At 40.4% G+C, this 17,658-nt stretch overlaps 1 protein-coding gene across 3 annotated transcripts in view; it reads right to left on the bottom strand.

The window, feature by feature from the left end:
* Positions 1 to 17,658, bottom strand: part of LOC115267533 (zwei Ig domain protein zig-8-like) — a 663,084-nt gene that overhangs the window by 35,694 nt on the left and 609,732 nt on the right. For all 3 annotated transcript variants that reach the window (XM_062859127.1, XM_062859125.1, XM_062859128.1), the window contains one exon: positions 14,485 to 14,696. In XM_062859127.1, coding sequence (XP_062715111.1) covers positions 14,485 to 14,696 — 212 coding nt within the window. The remainder of the gene's footprint in view (positions 1 to 14,484; positions 14,697 to 17,658) is intronic.

Genomic DNA, 17,658 nt, shown 5'->3' with positions numbered 1-17,658 from the left:
ACGACTAATCAACCGTTCTTTGAGACAATTTCTAATCGAACGGATAAACTAATAGAGGTATTGAATAGTTAAGATCATTTTAATTCGATAAATATTGGAATGAAACAATGTTCCAGGCACAATTGTTCGAATAAGATGATGCGTTGCTAAATTTCGTGTAGAAAGATTAGTGATCGATTTTGCTGTTGCTGAGCGACAAAGCATTCAACCATTCGCTTTTCGAATGTACTACACTTTCACCGATCGATGGAATATATCCGAAAATTATCCGATTCATAACTCTTAAAGAATAATTTTCTCTGGTCCTGAAAAGGTCCCTTCAAATAACGGTTGATTTTAGAAAGACAATTGAAAATTATCCGCACCGCACTGAATGCGGGAAGCCATCGAAAACTGCCGCCGCCTGCTGCTGTGCATGAGATTCCTGGTTCTATCAGATAGATAGTCGAGAGTCGTCGCTGGGTTGGGGCGCAGCTACCCAGCTCCGGAGGTAACTTCCATTGCCGGGCCCACCGCAGCCGTGATCAGTGGATGAGATTCCTGGTGCTACCACTAGTCGCAGTTGACGTGCTGCTGCGCAGCCATGGACGTGATATCCACCTCCACCCTCCCTGACTGATCCAATGAAAATGACGAAAGAAATCAGAGGGAGCAGCTTTTATGCCCCTAGATTAGCAGATGAAGCTCCTCCCATTCGGCTGGCTTTCCAGTTTATTTCGATTGCATGACCCGCCCCGCATGCTCCGGACGCTTCCAACGATTTTCAACCAAGAAATAAGAGAAATTTTCATTTAACAAATAAAGTAACCAAAATATAAAAAGATTTAGATCATTTTAATTCCAAAAATGCTAGAATTAAACAAGGGATCGTCCTTAAATTACGGCACACAAAAATTAGTCATTTTCAACCCCTCCTCATTCTATGTCACACTTTTTGTATGGGACCTCTGAATTTTTTGTATGGGTCGTCACACTTTGCTGAAAGACCCCCCCGGTCTTTGACGTAATTTCTGGACGCTCCCCAATGTTTCACGAAAAATGGTTCTGATAGGACAATGCGATGCTAAATTCTGGGTGGAACGATTTGTGGCCGGAATTCAATTTTGCATTTTTCGATTGAACCACACTTTTCTCGATTGATGGAATGAAATTATCTGATTTACAACTCTTGAGAAATTATTTTCGGTGGTCCTGAAAAGGACCGTTTGATTATTTGACGATTTTAGGAACGAAATGGCATGAAAACATCATGTCACGCAATGCGTGTTGGTTTTCTCTTTGCTAAATACAGGATGCCACCGAAAACTGGTACGCCGCTTTCTGCCATGGATGAGATTCCTGGTGCTATCCGCACGATAGCCGAGAGTTGCGGCTGGGTTGATGTGCCACTGCTCAGCTGTGGAGGTGACATCCACCCTGCCTGACTGATCCAACGAAAATGCCGAAAGAAATCAGGGGGAACAGCTTTTATGTCCCTAGATTGGCATATGAAGCTCCTCCCATTCGACTGGCTTTCCAGTTTATTTCGTTTGCATGTCCCGCCCCGCATGCACCAGACGCTTGAAACGGTTAATCAACCGAGAAATGAGAAAATTTTCATATAACGAATTAAGTAACCAAAATATTGGAAGAGTTAGATTATTTTAATTCGAAAAATTGTTAAATTAAACAATGTTTCACGAAAAATGGTCTAGACAGGGTAATGCGTTGCTAAATTCCTGGTGAAATCATTGGTGGCCGGCATTATTATTGTTGCGGGCCACCAAGCATACAATTTTCCACTTTTCGGTTGCACCACACTTTTACCGAGCGATGGAATGAAATAATTATCTGATTCACAACTCTTGAGGAATAATTTTCTATGGTCCTGAAAAGAATCGTTTGAATATTGAACGATTTCAGACAGAAAATTGACATGAATTTATCATGCCACGCAATGCGTGTTAGATTTCCCCGTGTTGAATGCTGAACGCCGTAGAAAATTGGCCCGCCGCTTGCTGCCGTGGATGAGATTAGTGATCGCCTTCACTGTTGCTGAACCACCACCAAGAATTCAATCTTTCACTATTGGTTTTCACTACACTTTCTCGGTCGATGGAGGAAATTTATCCCATTAACTCTCTAGGAAGCATTTTCGATGGTCCTGAAAAGAACCGTTTGAATTATTGACGGTTTTAGGAAGAAATTGAAATCAATTCATCATGCCACGCAATGCGTGTTGGATTTATCCGTGCTGTTTGCTGGAAGCCGTCGAAAATTGGCCCGCCGCTTGCTGCCGTGGGTGCGATTCCGGATTTTACTGCTGCCTCTGTCACCACCGTCGATCAATCTGATGTTCAAACACTTCCTTGGTCTGCCGCGTTAGACGGTTAGAAGGTGAATGTGCAACAGCACCCTTGCCGAAAACCACCGCCACCGAGCCGACACGGCCGTCGAAGAAGAATGACGAAAACACAAACGAAGAAAGTGGGCAGCTCTCGTTCGATGCGTTCACCTCGAGACGACAAAGACAAATGAGGGAAGATGCGAAGAAGCAGTAGCTTTTATATTCGACGGGAGCATCCAAAATGTGCTCGATCGTGATTGGCTGGAATAAACATGGGTTCACTTTTCCCAATTTTTCAATAGTTTGTTATTGAAAATCAGCAAATGTTAATATTGGACATAATTGGTGTAAAAATTTCCAATCGATTGGAACCAAAATTTTGAAAATTCATCGAAAAATGGCTGAGTTATTAACGCTCAAAATCTCCACTTTAAACGTAACGCGGCCGATTTCTGAAAATTCAGAATGACACCCGGTATAGAAAAGAGAGACGTAGTCCTACGTCAATATCATCTCACAAAGACCCGTTCCAAAATTCGTTGAGAAACGCGAGTTTTTCTCATTTTCACAAATTTTCCGCATTAAAGGCACAACTCAAAATCAGTCAACTTTTTCAATAGTAGTTGAAAAATAGTAATCGAAAATTCATGAAACAGATAGTCCTTCAGTCCCTTTCCATGATACAATAATCAAAATTCGTTTACTTCTGCCAAATGATGAGAGGAATAAGTGAACATGCAGAAGGTGCTTCAACATTGCCAATTTTCAAACGCTCATTCTGAAAATTCACATTTTTTGAGTTGTGCTCCTATTGCAGGAAACCGACGATATCACCTCCACGGCTGCGCAGCAGCACGTCAACTGCGACGAGTGATAGCACCAGGAATCTCATCCACTGATCACGGCTGCGGTAGCCCGGCAATGGAAGTTACCTCCACAGCTGGGTAGCTGCGCACCAACCCAGCGACGACTGTCGGCTATCTATCTGATAGAACCAGGAATCTCATTCACGGCAGCAGGCGGCGGCAATTTTCGATGGCTTCCCGCATTCAGTGCGGATAATTTTCAATTGTCTTTCTAAAATCATCCGTTATTTGAACGGACCTTTTCAGGACCAGAGAAAATTATTCGTTAAGAGTTATGAATCGGATAATTTTCGGATATATTCCAACGATCGGTAAAAGTGTAGTGCATTCGAAAAGTGAATGGTTGAATGCTTGGTGGCTCAGAAACAGTAAAATCGATCACTAATCTTTCTACCCGAAATTTAGCAACGCGTTATCTTAATCGGACAATTATACCTGAAACATTGTTTCATTCTAATATTTATCGAATTAAAATGATCTTAATTATTCAATACTTCGATTAGTTTATCCGTTCGATTAGAAATTGTCTCAAAGAACGGTTGCAGTCGTTTGAAGCGTCTGACACAATGTGGGCGGGTCATGCAAACGGAATAAACTGGAAAGCCCGCCGAATGGGAGGAGCTTCATCTGCTAATCTAGGGGCATAACAGCTGTTTCCTCTGTTATCTTTCGTCATTGCTTTGGTCGTTGGTCTTTGCTCGAATGGTGGACCGGAACGTAGACGAGAACCCACCGCTCGACACCGTGGAGGACATCGACCGAGCCCTGGAGGGGCTACAACAAGCCATATCCGTGGCAGACGAGGCGTGCGTCCGGCGAGTTGCTGTTAGGGGTAAGTTTGTTGTTATTGATGCCCACACCAAACTATTGATTAGGCTGCGAAATATCCGTAGACGGCAATTCCAGAGGACGGGCGATATGAGCAGGAAAAGCGAGATGGCCGATCTGAATAGGCAGATCGCTTCCAGAATGGTCTTACTCCGGAACAAGAACTTTGAACGTGTTGTAAAAAATCTCGATGATCGTTCCAGACCATTCTGGAAGGTAGCCAAGGTCTTGAGATCCCATCCCAAACCAGTTCCTCCTCTGGAGGTCAGTGAGTCTTTGCTGATTACCCCAACGGAAAAGGCTAACGCGATTGGTGACCATATTGCCTCATCACATCTACTAGGTTCGAATATTACTAGTCCGCTCGAGAACCAGGTAGCGCAGTGTGTTAGCGACGTTGATGTCTCCCCCTGTGCTGTACCGCCCGAGGATAGGGTGACTTCTCAGGAAATTTGCTCAGCGCTGAAACACGCAAAGAACATGAAGGCTCCCGGGTTTGACGGCATCTTCAACCTCATCCTCAAAAGACTCAACAGCAAAGTCTTTGAGCTTTTGAGTGCTATCTTCAACAGGTGCTTGGAACTGCACTACTTTCCAAGTTCCTGGAAGATAGCCAAGATCATCCCGATCCGCAAACCCGGGAAGGACCCAACAGCTCCTTCAAGTTATCGTCCAATAAGCCTCCTTTCAGCGCTGAGTAAATTGTTTGAGAAACTCATTCTCAATCGTCTCAACAAATTTGTCGAGGAAAACAACATCCTTCTACCTGAACAGTTTGGGTTTAGGAGGGGGCATTCCACTACTCACCAGCTGGTGAGGGTGATGAACAACATCCGAAGGAACAAAGCTGTATCTAAGTCCACAGCCATGGCATTGTTAGACGTCGAAAAGGCGTTTGACAATGTCTGGCATGACGGGCTTACATACAAGCTTTGCAACTTCAAATTTCCAGCATATCTGGTGAAGATCATCCGTGGCTACCTTCAGCAGAGGTCTTTCAGAGTATCGTTGAACGGTTGTTTGTCAAAAGCTTATCCCATCCCAGCCGGAGTGCCTCAGGGCAGCCTATTAGGCCCGCTGTTGTACAGCATATATACATCGGACATCCCTTCTCTTGGTGAAGGATGCGAGTTGTTCCTGTTCGCGGATGACACATCCATCACCGTCAAGGGAAGGATGCCTCGTGAATTGACAAACAAACTTCAACGGTGCCTGGATGCCTTTGTTGGGTATGCTAATACCTGGAAAATAAAGATCAATGCCTCCAAAACCCAAACAATCATGCTCCTCCATAGGCAATCTCCCAAATTGAAACCTCCTCCGGCCTGCACGGTGGTCATGAATGGCACAAAGGTTGAGTGGTCCGCCGAAGTCCTCTATCTTGGTCTTCTGTTCGACGAGAAGTTACTATTCCGCTCGCATGTGGAGAAAGCAGTAGTAAAATGCTCCGCCCTGGTAAAGTCCCTGTACTCGCTCATTTGCCGAAGATCACGCCTCTCTAGGGTAAATAAACTGGCGGTATATAAACAAATTATTGCCCCCGCAGTCCTCTACGCAGCCCCGGTGTGGGAATCATGCGCACAAACTCACCGTAACAAATTACAGGTTGCACAAAACCGTGCCCTAAGAATGATCCTAGATCGTCCTTATGACACTAGGATAACTGACCTCCATGAAGAGGCAAATCTGCTTACCATTGACAATAAAATCAAAGAAATAAAAACTAAATTTGTAAATAAATGTAATATGTCAGAATATGCTTTGGTAAGCAGTTTGTATATAGTAGAGTAGGTCAATATTAAGGTGTAAATAGTTATAAGTAGTTATTTTTCAATTTATCTAAAAACACCAATCCCACTAAGGTGGTATACACAAACAAGACAGCAAGTCTAATACTGTAAATATTATTTTATTTTATTATAACCGAACCAAAGATGAAAAATGAAAATTTGTATCACTTGTAAGACAAACATGTAAACCCATATACGAAAAACAGAAATAAATGATCATTGAATGTCAAAAATATCTTTCGTCATTTTCCTTGGATCAATCAAGGAGAAGGGAGTTGTCACCTCCCAGCTAGGCAGCAACACACAAACTCAGCGATGACTCTCGGCTATCGTATTGTCGAATGAGTTTTACGTTAAACTTTAATTGAAAAGATCTATCTAACGCCGCTCGATGAAAATTATCTCGTAGAACAGTAATTTGACCATTTCTCTTCAAAACGAAATAACTTTTGAACTAGTCAACATCTTTCCAAGTAACCGAACCAGCTGAATAACAGCTTCTTGAACTAAAGTTAGCTTAAGAGTGATTTGTTTTACTCTTATACAGCAAAAATGTTTGTTGGGTTATGAATGCGTTCAGCGAAAGCGATCACACAACAACTTAACTCAACACATCAGTCCACCATTTGTATTATCATAACAACAAACATTGTATTATGGAAATATTAAAGTCGAAATCTCGTTCCAGCCTTTGTCCTACGTCAACATTGCGGTTATGTCTCAGACATTACCCACTCCTAGTTTTTAGGTTTTTGGACACGCCCAAGATGGTTTGGGCAACGTTAGGAATTTTCGTGATTTCTTCGGGAAAACGAGAGTGATGGTAGGAGTTTTAGACACGCCCGAGCTGGTTCGGGTATTGCTAGGAAATTTAGGCTATAAATACTGAGGCTTTGGCTTCAATCGGGGCAGTTTCAACGTTAGACTAGGCAGCATATCGGATAAGTCTTGAGATCCCATGTGGGACACCTCTAGATACTGTCCTAAGGCTGTAGGTAGGACTTAGTAGTCGGGTCAAGAAGAAGCTAGAAGTTTCTCTAGATTGTTAAACTTAGTAGTTCGGTGAAGAAATACAGAAAATGTTAAGGTGATATAAGAAAAAGTGAATCGTTGTAATATATGATAAGTGATGGTTTGTGATACTTCAATATAGTTTATTAAAAAGATGTCGTCGGACTGTAATGAAATGAAAGATATCACATTCCGTGTAGTGTTTAATGCAGCCCCTGGACGGTACAGGGCGCTTCATATGTAGGTGTTATACCAAATTGATAGTCGATCATCTTAAAGATAGCATCACCATTAGATTGACGATATTTATATGTTAAACTTCACAGTTCAAACATTACTTCATGAAAAAAGTGAACCAACAAATCCGTTGGGAATCTCTGTGATTCACCATATCCTGAATCGCTCGTGCCTGTGATTCGGAACGTGAACCGAGGCGTTATGGTAAAACCCGACATTGAAGCAAAAGCCATTGAATTTGAATATTTTTTTCTTCGCTAAATCAAACCTTTTTATTACGAAGCTGGATTGGTTTTCGTTGCTTGGTGTCGTCTACCAGCTGAAAAAGGGATGTTGGCTGTGGATGCCTTGCGCACCACTACCGCCGCCGCTTCAAAACTACACAGGTACCCCCCAACATGGATTGGTTGGCCTCGTTGCAGTTTTATCGGCTACACCACCAACTGCCTGTCACGCTGCTGGATGGAAACGCAGAAAATGGTAAAATGTGGCTCCCCGAAGCAAGATTAAAGCTGGTGATCCGAACGATGAATGTCCCAGTCCCGGCCTTCAACCAGAGAGAGTTCCCTCAGAGAGGCTGAAGCGGCTGCCTCCACAACTGACACAAGAAACTGTTTGCTATCTGTTGACATTGCCAGGCTGCCACACTCTGCTGGGATATAGCTTATTCGGAGGGAAACTACTGCAGGCAAATGGAAAGCACTCAACGAGTCAAAGGAAGAAAATGGATAGAGATTTATTCCTCACAAAAGAAAAGCGGATGGCGAAGACAAGCGCTCCGCTGCTGCTGGATGGTGGGATAAAATAAATCTACGGAGCTTTATTATAGGGCAGCTGAGGAAAACTGTTCTGATTGAGTTTGAAAAATGTTCTGCCTAGAAGACGCGTTCTCCTTGAGGAATTCAATTCCGTTGCAGTTCATTGTTCTCTGACGGGCCTGTGGGAATGTTGTACGGAACAGTCACTCAGATTCGTGAAGAAGTTGAATGTTTTTTGAATAATATGTAGGTGAATCCCAATGGTAGACAATCGTGTCGCTGGTTAGTAAGTTAATCTCACCAATTATTTGAACAGCCATTTGAGCAACGAGTTTCAAAAAGATGATTGCATTTTTGCATTTCTCGAGTGTTGCAAAAGTTTGCATACCTTAATGCATGGCTACTTTAGACACTTAAGTATTTAAATGTTTGAGAAAATAAGTCTTACCAAAATTAATTTCTTGTTTTTGTTATGGTTAAGAAGATGAAAAAGATGAGAATTTGAATTATAAACATCACCATCTGCAATTTAGATTATACTTAACATGTGTTTCAGAATAACATATATTGAAAAAAAAGGGAATTTGAACACCCAAACAATACACATGTCATACAAAATTTACGGCAGCTCCGATTTTTATTGTATAGAAATTAATTTCAAGTAATTCTAGCGTTGCATAGTGGTACCGCCATAGGCCAAAAAAAAAACATTTTTAAATCATGAATTAGTAAAATTTTTACAATGATGTTCCCAAGAATGCAGAAAAGCCATTTTTATGTAAGTTTATGTTACATATTTTGTTTGAGAGCGTGAGTACTATTATGCAATTTGAAATTCTCAAAATCTGTCGTAAAATTACATGACTTTTGAGTTGTACACGGCGTCTTCGTACAACAATACCAAAGGGATTTTTAAATGGTTTAGAACCCAGAGAATTAGAATAGATGTTTATCTTTCAAGGGTCTCCTGTTAGCCTAGTGGTTAAGGCTATGGATCGCCAATCCGGTGACGGCAGGTTCGATTCCCATCCGGTCGGGAAAATTTTCTCGACTCCCTGGGCATAGTGTATCATTGTACTTGCCTCACAATATACAAATTCATGCACTGGCAGGCAAAGAAAGCCCATCAATTAATAACTGTGGAAGTGCTTGAAGAACACTAGGTTGAAGTAGGCCGAGTCCCAGTGGGGATGTAGAGCCATAAAGAAAAAGAAGAAGGTAATAAGATTAACCGGGGCAAGATAAAATGCGAAGTTTTGAAATAGATTTCAATATTGCGGATTTTGCCCCGTAATAGACTCACACGCGGAAAATTTGTCCCACCAAAATATTTCCCATACATTGCATTGGGTTTTGCCACGGCTTACGAAAATAACATTGAACGCACGCTCTAGGTTGGTGCAATGAATGCATGGTTCGTTCAGCTGCTGATTGACATGAAAACTGACGTGTGAGTATTTATTTTTTCTCTTTGAAGATTTGCTCGAAAATGTTCCTTCATCGAAACCAGAGAAGTTGTTATAGAGAAGCGCGAAGAGAATTTTGGTTATGTTTATTTACATCACGCCCAATAACAATCAATTTTTGCGGTGAACAAAATTATATTTTCGCGTGCGTGTTAGTTTGATCTGTCCATAAGATGTCAAGCAAGCAAGTGACGTCATGCTTTGCACCAACACGCTTTCATGTGCTTTCATGTTGCGCTTTGTTTTCCATGTTTTTCTATTTCCTTGAATTTGCTCGATTGGGACCGCGTTTGACGGTTCAATTGGAACCTTTGGTTTCAGTCTTCGCGCATCTCTATAACAACTTCTCTGATCGAAACATTGTTTCAACCAATTCGCTCTCAGCTTTCATCCAAACCAGACGTGCTTCGAGACATTGAAAATGTGCTATTGTGGATTTTATCCCCCTTTATAGTAATAGTGTTAAAGAACGAAAAGTGCAAAATGGATCCGAAACGGGAAACACAATTAAGTTGCGTTTTAGTAGAGCGGACCTGGTGTGATGGTTAGAACACTTGACCATCACGCCGAGGACATGGGATCGAATCCTACTCCCGACAAACTCGCAAAATGTGAGTTCTTCCTTCGGAAGGGAAGTGAAGCGTGGGTCCCGATCGCATACGCGGAATTCGTCGAATGACGAAGTGTTCGCGTTTTTCAAAGAACAAGAGTGAAGCTGTGATGACCTGAGTGCTATGTATCGGGAGGATTTTAGCTTGTTCATCTGTTTCCAGAAGCTCGTATGATTAAGTTGGGCCCACACGTGGAGTTCAAGTGGAGACAAGGTAGGACCTGGTGTCGGTCTACCTGGCGAATGGAACGTTTCGTTATATCCGCATTTTTGGGTTGCCCCGGAAGTGGAAGATAAACAGATTGCTGGAGTTTTGGCCAAGTACGGAACCATCAACCAGATGGTGTGCGAGCGGTATGCAGTGGAGACGGGGTTCCCCATAACCATAGGCGCCAACTTAGGGGGGCAAGCATGGTTTTGCCCCCCAATATTTGACGATTTTTCGATTTTCCCATACGAAAAAATCAGAAAAACCTGACTTTGCTCCCCCAATAATTTGACCAAGTTGGCGCGTCTGCCCATATGGAACGGCATTCGAGGAGTTCAAATGGAGGTTGTGTCGGAGATTCCGGCTCAACTCCATATTCAGAGCATCAGCAGAGCATCAGAGCAAGGGTTTGTTATGCGGGACTGCAGCATAAGTGCTTCGTGTGTGGTTCTTTGGACTATAGATAGTAGAGTTTACTCTATTATCTATACTTTGGACCATCTGAAAGCAGCCTGTTCCAAGCGCCAGAGTGTGAACGCGCGACTGGCGGTTCCAGCGGAGCCAGCGAGTACTGGAGAACTGGGAGCAGCTGGTACAAGCAAGGAAAAGGGATCGTTTGCAAGCGTCGTCGTCAAAGGACTCTCGGCGCAACCGGGGCATTTGCCGGGTATGGTGTTGTTAAGCAAACATGGCGGTGAACCAGAGAAGCCATCTGGTACACAGCAAATAATTTTGTAATATCCAGGCGCGTAATTTCTGGCGATGTATCCATTTTTGAACGTAATTTCATTCGGTTACATCGTTTTTCAACATTTATCACACTCACTATGTATACCCTGGTTGGCACTGGAAAGCGTCAACAAACCCATTCCAGCAAACACTCAGAAGCAGTATTATATTTATCAACTACCTCCCAACTCGGTGAAATAGCCGAGAGGTAAGGGATAGGCCTCACAATCAGCGGATCAGTGTACGAATCCATGCCAATATTTTACTTATATATGATTCATCCATCGTTCCGGTTCTAGCGATTGCAAGACCCACTTTCAATCTGCGGCGGCTGATATGCTGCGTAGAACGGATGTAATTTGTACATCAATTTTACGACGCGACTGATGTGCATCGAAAATGATGTGATGTTACAAGAATTTTTTTGCTGTGTACATGTAGTCTGGAAAACGTGTCAATGCCGGTCGAATCGTCGACAAGAGACACTCCCAGCAAGGCGGTAGCAGCGGCGTCATGGTCACGATTTTTTCCCGCAGTCAAGTTCGCAGATTGTGAATAATCCTCGGTACCCACTTACGTAATTTATGTTTAGTCCCCAGGTAACCACTAAGCACTGTTCTGAGCATTATAACGGTCATTAAACAGCTTTTCAGTGCTGAAAAGCTATATATAAGCATTCTTAATGCTTATAGACACTATAACCAGTAAAAACTAAAACAAGCCCTGTAAACGTATATAAAGCCTACAAGCTGTAAATAAGTTTGTCAGTGCTGTCACAGGGCTTGGAACGCATGACGTTTGCATCCATCAAAATAGATTTTGACCATGTCGGACGGGATTGGCGGAACGGGATAATTTTTGTTGTTGGAAAGCTGCTCGGAATGTTGTTGTTAAATAGATAATGGAATCTGGTTTTCTTGATTTTTCAATTTTTTTTTTCAAACTATACAAACTCCAGCTCATTTCCCTCCTCTTCTGAAACGTTTCCTGACCATTTATATAAATATGTTGCTTCTCCTGTATCATTTCCTGCATTCGTCATCACCAAGCATACAACTGAATCATACTCATCCCATATTATTTTGAACCGTCGAAATGTCCAAACTGTTTTATTTTTCATGGTTTAAATACTAATTTGATCACAACATTGCATTGGTGGAGCAGATGGGAAAGGCAACGGGCTTGGACTTTTGATCTGGAACCTGGAGGACAACAGCTAGAATCTTGATGAAGTAGCAAAAAAGCAACTTCAATGGAAGCGAATGAAGTTAGAAAAGAATAGGAGATAAACAAAATATTTTTTTCTTTATTCTTTGTCTCACTTTTAACAACTTTCGCTCCAGAGACTTGGTACGATATTTTGAAGTTGGCCGTGTATCAGCCGAAAAAATTGCGAAAAGTGGCTTTTGAACAGCCCTGTAAGAGGATATAGAACCAATAAGCTCTGTTAACCAGGTTCTACATTCGACTATAGAGCCGATTTAATGCCATTTTTACGGCTTAATGGTTAATTGGGTCCTTTACTGTCAGAGCTGTTAGATCGGGGTAACACGCTAAAAATAACACTAGTTTACAAAATAAAACGAAAGTCATGAACTTCTGCCAACGACCAAAATTTTTGAAGAATAATTTAAAGCTGATTTCGAAACCGTGCTTCAAAAAATTTAAAGTAGAACAGTTTTTGAGTTTTAGCTCAATATCAAGTTTTACAACTTTTTAAAATATGGAAATTAATTAAATTCAATTATTCTGCGTTTTGTTCAACCAATTTTAAATCTTTTTCCATAAATAATACCATCCGTTCATCTGAATACAGGTTTTGCGTCAGATTGATGAAATTCAAGATATTGGCGAGTTTTGGGGACGATCTCCTTAAATTTTAGCAAAATTTCAAAGATTATATGAAAAAATGTATTTTTTTTTTCAATAAGAAAAAAATAATTTAAAAATTCTTTCTCAACCTTATTTGACATATCATATGTAGGCGAGTTACAGTAAAAAACTCAGCTCAATCGGAGCATTGATTACGGAGAATGAGATGTGTGAAGTGAGCGACTTTGCTTAAAAATAGAACAAAAATCGATTTCAAATCATCAACCTTGTATGGAAAGTCGAAAAAATTTCCGCTCTACTGTAATTTTTTTCCTTCGCGTTTTCGAACTCAGGGCATGATTCTACACCAAAAACAATCATCAGCTTACCGAGTTCAAAAATGCTGTAAACTAGTGTAATTTAAACAAAAGGCAATTTACACGGAAAAAATACACGGTTATGAATATTTATTGGGTACCGGACTGGACCCACAAAATTTGATGGTTTTTTTTTTGGTACATCGAGGTCTTGAAATTAGCCCATGGTGGTAGTGCAGAAGGGCCCATATAGCCGAGGCGGTAAACGCACGGGTATTTAGCATGACCATGCTGAGGGTGACGGGTTCGATTCCCGGTCGGTCCAGGATCTTTTCGTAAAGGAAATTTCCTTGACTTCCTTGGGCATAGAGTATCTTCGTGCCTGCCACACGATATACACATGCAAAATGGTCATTGGCAGAGGAAGCTCTCAGTTAATAACTGTGGAAGTGCTCATAGAACACTAAGCTGAGGAGCAGGCTTTGTCCCAGTGAGGACGTTACGCCAAGAAGAGGAGAGAGGAGAGGAGGTAGTGCAGAATGCGGAGGATAGTGGAGCGAAGAAACGATCACGTGAGATGAAGCGTTTGAAATCTGAATTATCAGAATCTGATGGATATCGATAAATATTTGTTAGGTTTAAGTCATCAACTCCGTTAAGTATTAAATATTCATGTAAAAGTTGTAAAGATGTATTGTACTTTGAGTAGTAATAAATAAAATATTAAAAAAAAAAAATATTAAAAGCGGTGTGTTATGCCACCCAAACTGTTTTTCATGATTAGATAACATCAAATTAATCCGCTGTTTCATCTAACCCCATCCATTTCAAATTGCCCCAGCATCAAAAAATGCTCTCACGGTTTCAACATTGAACAACTTTGACGAAGTATCAATGCACTGAAGAACAAAAGATCTAATGTAATCTGTATTCGTTTGCAGTACATCGGGTTGGTCATTGGTGAATTCGAAAATCAGAATATCTGTTGATGAACCAAAGCTACTATTTTAGTCATTGTTATGTAGAAGTGTATTTTTTTCCTTTAAAAACTGTGCAAATAAATTCATAGAGCTCCCCGAAAAATCCTCTTAAGCAGCCCTTAGGTTGTAAGCCGTGATTTGCAATGCACCACACACACAATGCATAAAACCGGCACTAGGTACTGCTGGGTCCGTAATGCAGTAGAGCAGTGCGCTCCACTCAAATCCAACGGATGTAAGTGAAGGTTTTTGAATATTTATAGATTTTCGCTATTCATCTCCTTTCAATTCGGTCCTTACATGCAAACGGATTCCACGTTGAGTGCCCGCCCGGGCGCTGGGCGCAGCGATTCGGAAGGAATAAAATCGAACAAGGGCGTAAAAGTAGCGCGCCAAAATCTGTGTGCAATAAAGCGTGGCTTATAAACTTTTTAAAGGAATTTCAGCTTTGAACGGTGAATTTCGCTTGAGAAGTAGCTAGCGACACATAAAACCGAGAACGATGATGGCTATAACTCTAGAAGAATAGGGGGCTCTCGCTCTTACTGTGCTGTGGATGTCACCATCGAGGTCCGGTGCGCCACGATCCAGCTGCGTTTTCCAGCCTCGCCGGTTCTCGGTGAAAATCTGCTGGGTGCCGTGATACCAAATAATGTAGGATGGTGGCTCCAGGGCACCACGGACGACGCAACGCAGTATGACGGCACTCCCTGCCTTCACGTACCGGTCGGAATCTCCAATAAGCTCGGTTCTTGGCACTGTGGGGGAAGAAGAAAAGCAGACAAGAAGCAGAAAAAAATGTAGTGTCAGATGGGAAATGAAAGAACGGTAAGAATTTCCTACAACTAGGAAAACCAGCGGTGCATCCGAGGCATGGTCAGGGCCGGCTGCATGTACATTTTCTATACATAAATAAACTTTCAAGCAAAAATCCTTCTATAGTTTAAAAAATGCAAAACGGAACGTGTCGCTGATTTAATTCGAACTCGAGTAAATAACATGTTTCATTAAAATAATATTGATTCCAATGTGATACATAAACGCCATAATCGAAACTCGAGCAGTTGTCCATCAAGCACCAACACTGTAGTATAATTGTTATTATTTTTCGCAACGCCGGAATGAATTCCATGCGTTTGATATATATGGATTTTTCATTTCGGTGTTTGCACTGAATGTTAATTGCCGTCATGGTTTGAAGAAGATAAACAGGGAAAATTTCGCTTCAAATAAATTAGTGGAAGTGCGAACCAACATTGTACCGCAACCTGAGCAAATTGAACATTGTAAAATAATCTCAACTTTTCCATATGATTTATGTGAGAGTCGGTTTTCGAAATTATTATCTTCTGCTGTTCTTCTTGATTTTCAGGCTGTCCAGCTTGATTAAACTGTAACTTAACCAATTAATTACTTAGAACACAATAAGTGCACATTTTTTGTTGTACTGAGGCTAACCAAGCCTAGTGGAAACTACATGTTGAACGTCCATACACATAAAACAAAAACATGTGCTTGCAAAACACATTGAAATTTCGGGGCCCATGGACCGGGGCTTCAAGATTTAGGGGGTAACCATAAATTCTCACTCCACGAATTAAAATAGCGCAAGAACCTATTGGAAATCTGATTATCAGACACCCAAGGAGAGGTGGTGCCTTCTTCCTTTCATGCCTCACACACGATATATACACTCCCGATCAAAAGTTTGGGGTCACCCCCTCAAAACATGTCATTTTTTAGGCCCATATCTTCGCCAATTTGCGTCCGATTTCAAAACCCTAGGTCTCATTCAAAAGATAACACTAGTTTACAGCATTTTTGAACTCGGTAAGCTGATGATCATTTATGGTGTAGAATCATGCCCTGAGTTCGATTACGTGAAGGAAAAAAATTACAGTAGAGCGGAATTTTTTTCGACTTTCCATACAAGGTTGATGATTTGAAATCGATTTTTGTTTTATTTTTAGGCAAAGTCGCTCACTTCACAAATCTCATTCTCCGTAATCAATGCTCCGATTGAGCTGATTTTTTAACTGTAACTCGCCTACATATGATATGTCAAATAAACGTTGAGAAAGAATTTTTAGATTGTTTTTTTTCTTATTGGAAAAAATACATTTCTTCATATAATTTTGGAAATTTTGCTAAAATTTAAGGATCATCGTCCCCAAAACTCACCAATATCTTGAATTTCATCAATCTGACGCAAAACTGGCATTCAGATGATCGAATGGTATTGTATTCAGCTTTTAATTTATGGAAAAAGATTTGAAATTGGTTGAACAAAACGCAAGATATTTGAATTTTAGTAAATTACATTTTTAAAAAAATTGCAAAACTCAATATTGAGCTAAAACTCAAAAACTGCTCTACTTAAACTTTTTTGTTGCGCGGTTTCGAAATCAGCACTAAATTGTGCTTCAAAAATTTTGGTCGTTGACAGAAGTTCACGACTTTAATATTATTTTGTAAACTTGTGTAATAAATCAAAGAAACTTTGAACATGATTTAAAACAAACTTTAAAAAAAAATGTATGTTAACTTAACCCAAAGTCGCCAAATTTTCTAAAAAAATAATTAAAACTTACGGCAGTGTCGCTGAAAATTGGGTCGACCAAATTTAAAGATGAGAGCGGTAATATAATCCATTTTCTATTAGCTTTCAGCTTTTTTTTATCTGTATTAACGAGATTTTTAGGCCTGGGCTAGTTAATCTCGGGCTCTAGCTTTCAACTGATTTTTACAGAACTTAGCTAAAAAATTTAGAAAAAAAGTTATGAAGTAAATTAACTTTTCATGTCATCGGCCAAAAGTTTGGGGTCACTATCGTAAAACATGGAAAAGTGATTTGTTGATATCTTTGTCATCTTTCATTCAATTTTAATTCTTCTTGGCATATTTGAAACAAAATGAATGATACTTACTGCATAGACATTGAACCACACATATTTGTTGAAATTTACATACTAAAACTTAACGTAAAGTTGCCTCATTTTTTGAAGTATGGTGAAATGTGTTTACTGTACATAACATTTTCATATACAAAAATTGTTGAATACGTTAAGCTAAAGACTTCAAACGTAAATTTAGTTTATTATCTTTGAAATGAGCCAAAAACAATTAAAATTGAATCTTAGATGACGAAGATATCACCAAATCACTTTTCCATGTTTTACGAAAGTGACCCCAAACTTTTGGTCGATGACATGTAGAGTTAATTTACTCAAAAACTTTTTTTTTCTTGATTTTTTAGCTAATTTCTGTAAAAAGCAGTTGAAAGCTAATAGAAAATGGGTTATATTACCGCTCTCATCTTAAAATTTGGTCGACTCAATTTCCAGCGACACTGCCGTAAGTTTTTATTCATTTTTTAGAAAATTTGACAACTTTGGGTTAAGTTTACATGTAAAATTTTTTGAAAAAGTTTCTTTTAAATCACGTTCAAAGTTTCTTTGACTTATTATCTTTTGAATGAGACCTAGGGTTTTGAAATTGGACGCAAATTGGCGAAGATATGGGCCTAAAAAAATGACATGTTTTTGAGGGGGTGACCCCAAACTTTTGATCGTGAGTGTACATGCAAAATGAACATTTGCAGAAAAAGCTCTCAGTAAAAACTGTGGAAATGCTTATAGAACACTACGCTGAAAAGCAGGCGTATTCCAGACGATGGTTGCTTGGGCTGAGTGGAGTAAAAAGATCGACCCACTAAAACCT

Source organism: Aedes albopictus, chromosome 3, assembly GCF_035046485.1.
Source record: "Aedes albopictus strain Foshan chromosome 3, AalbF5, whole genome shotgun sequence".
NCBI lineage: Eukaryota > Metazoa > Arthropoda > Insecta > Diptera > Culicidae > Aedes > Aedes albopictus.
The sequence above is the reverse complement of the archived record's forward strand: the minus strand, read 5'-3'. Positions and strand labels throughout refer to the sequence as shown.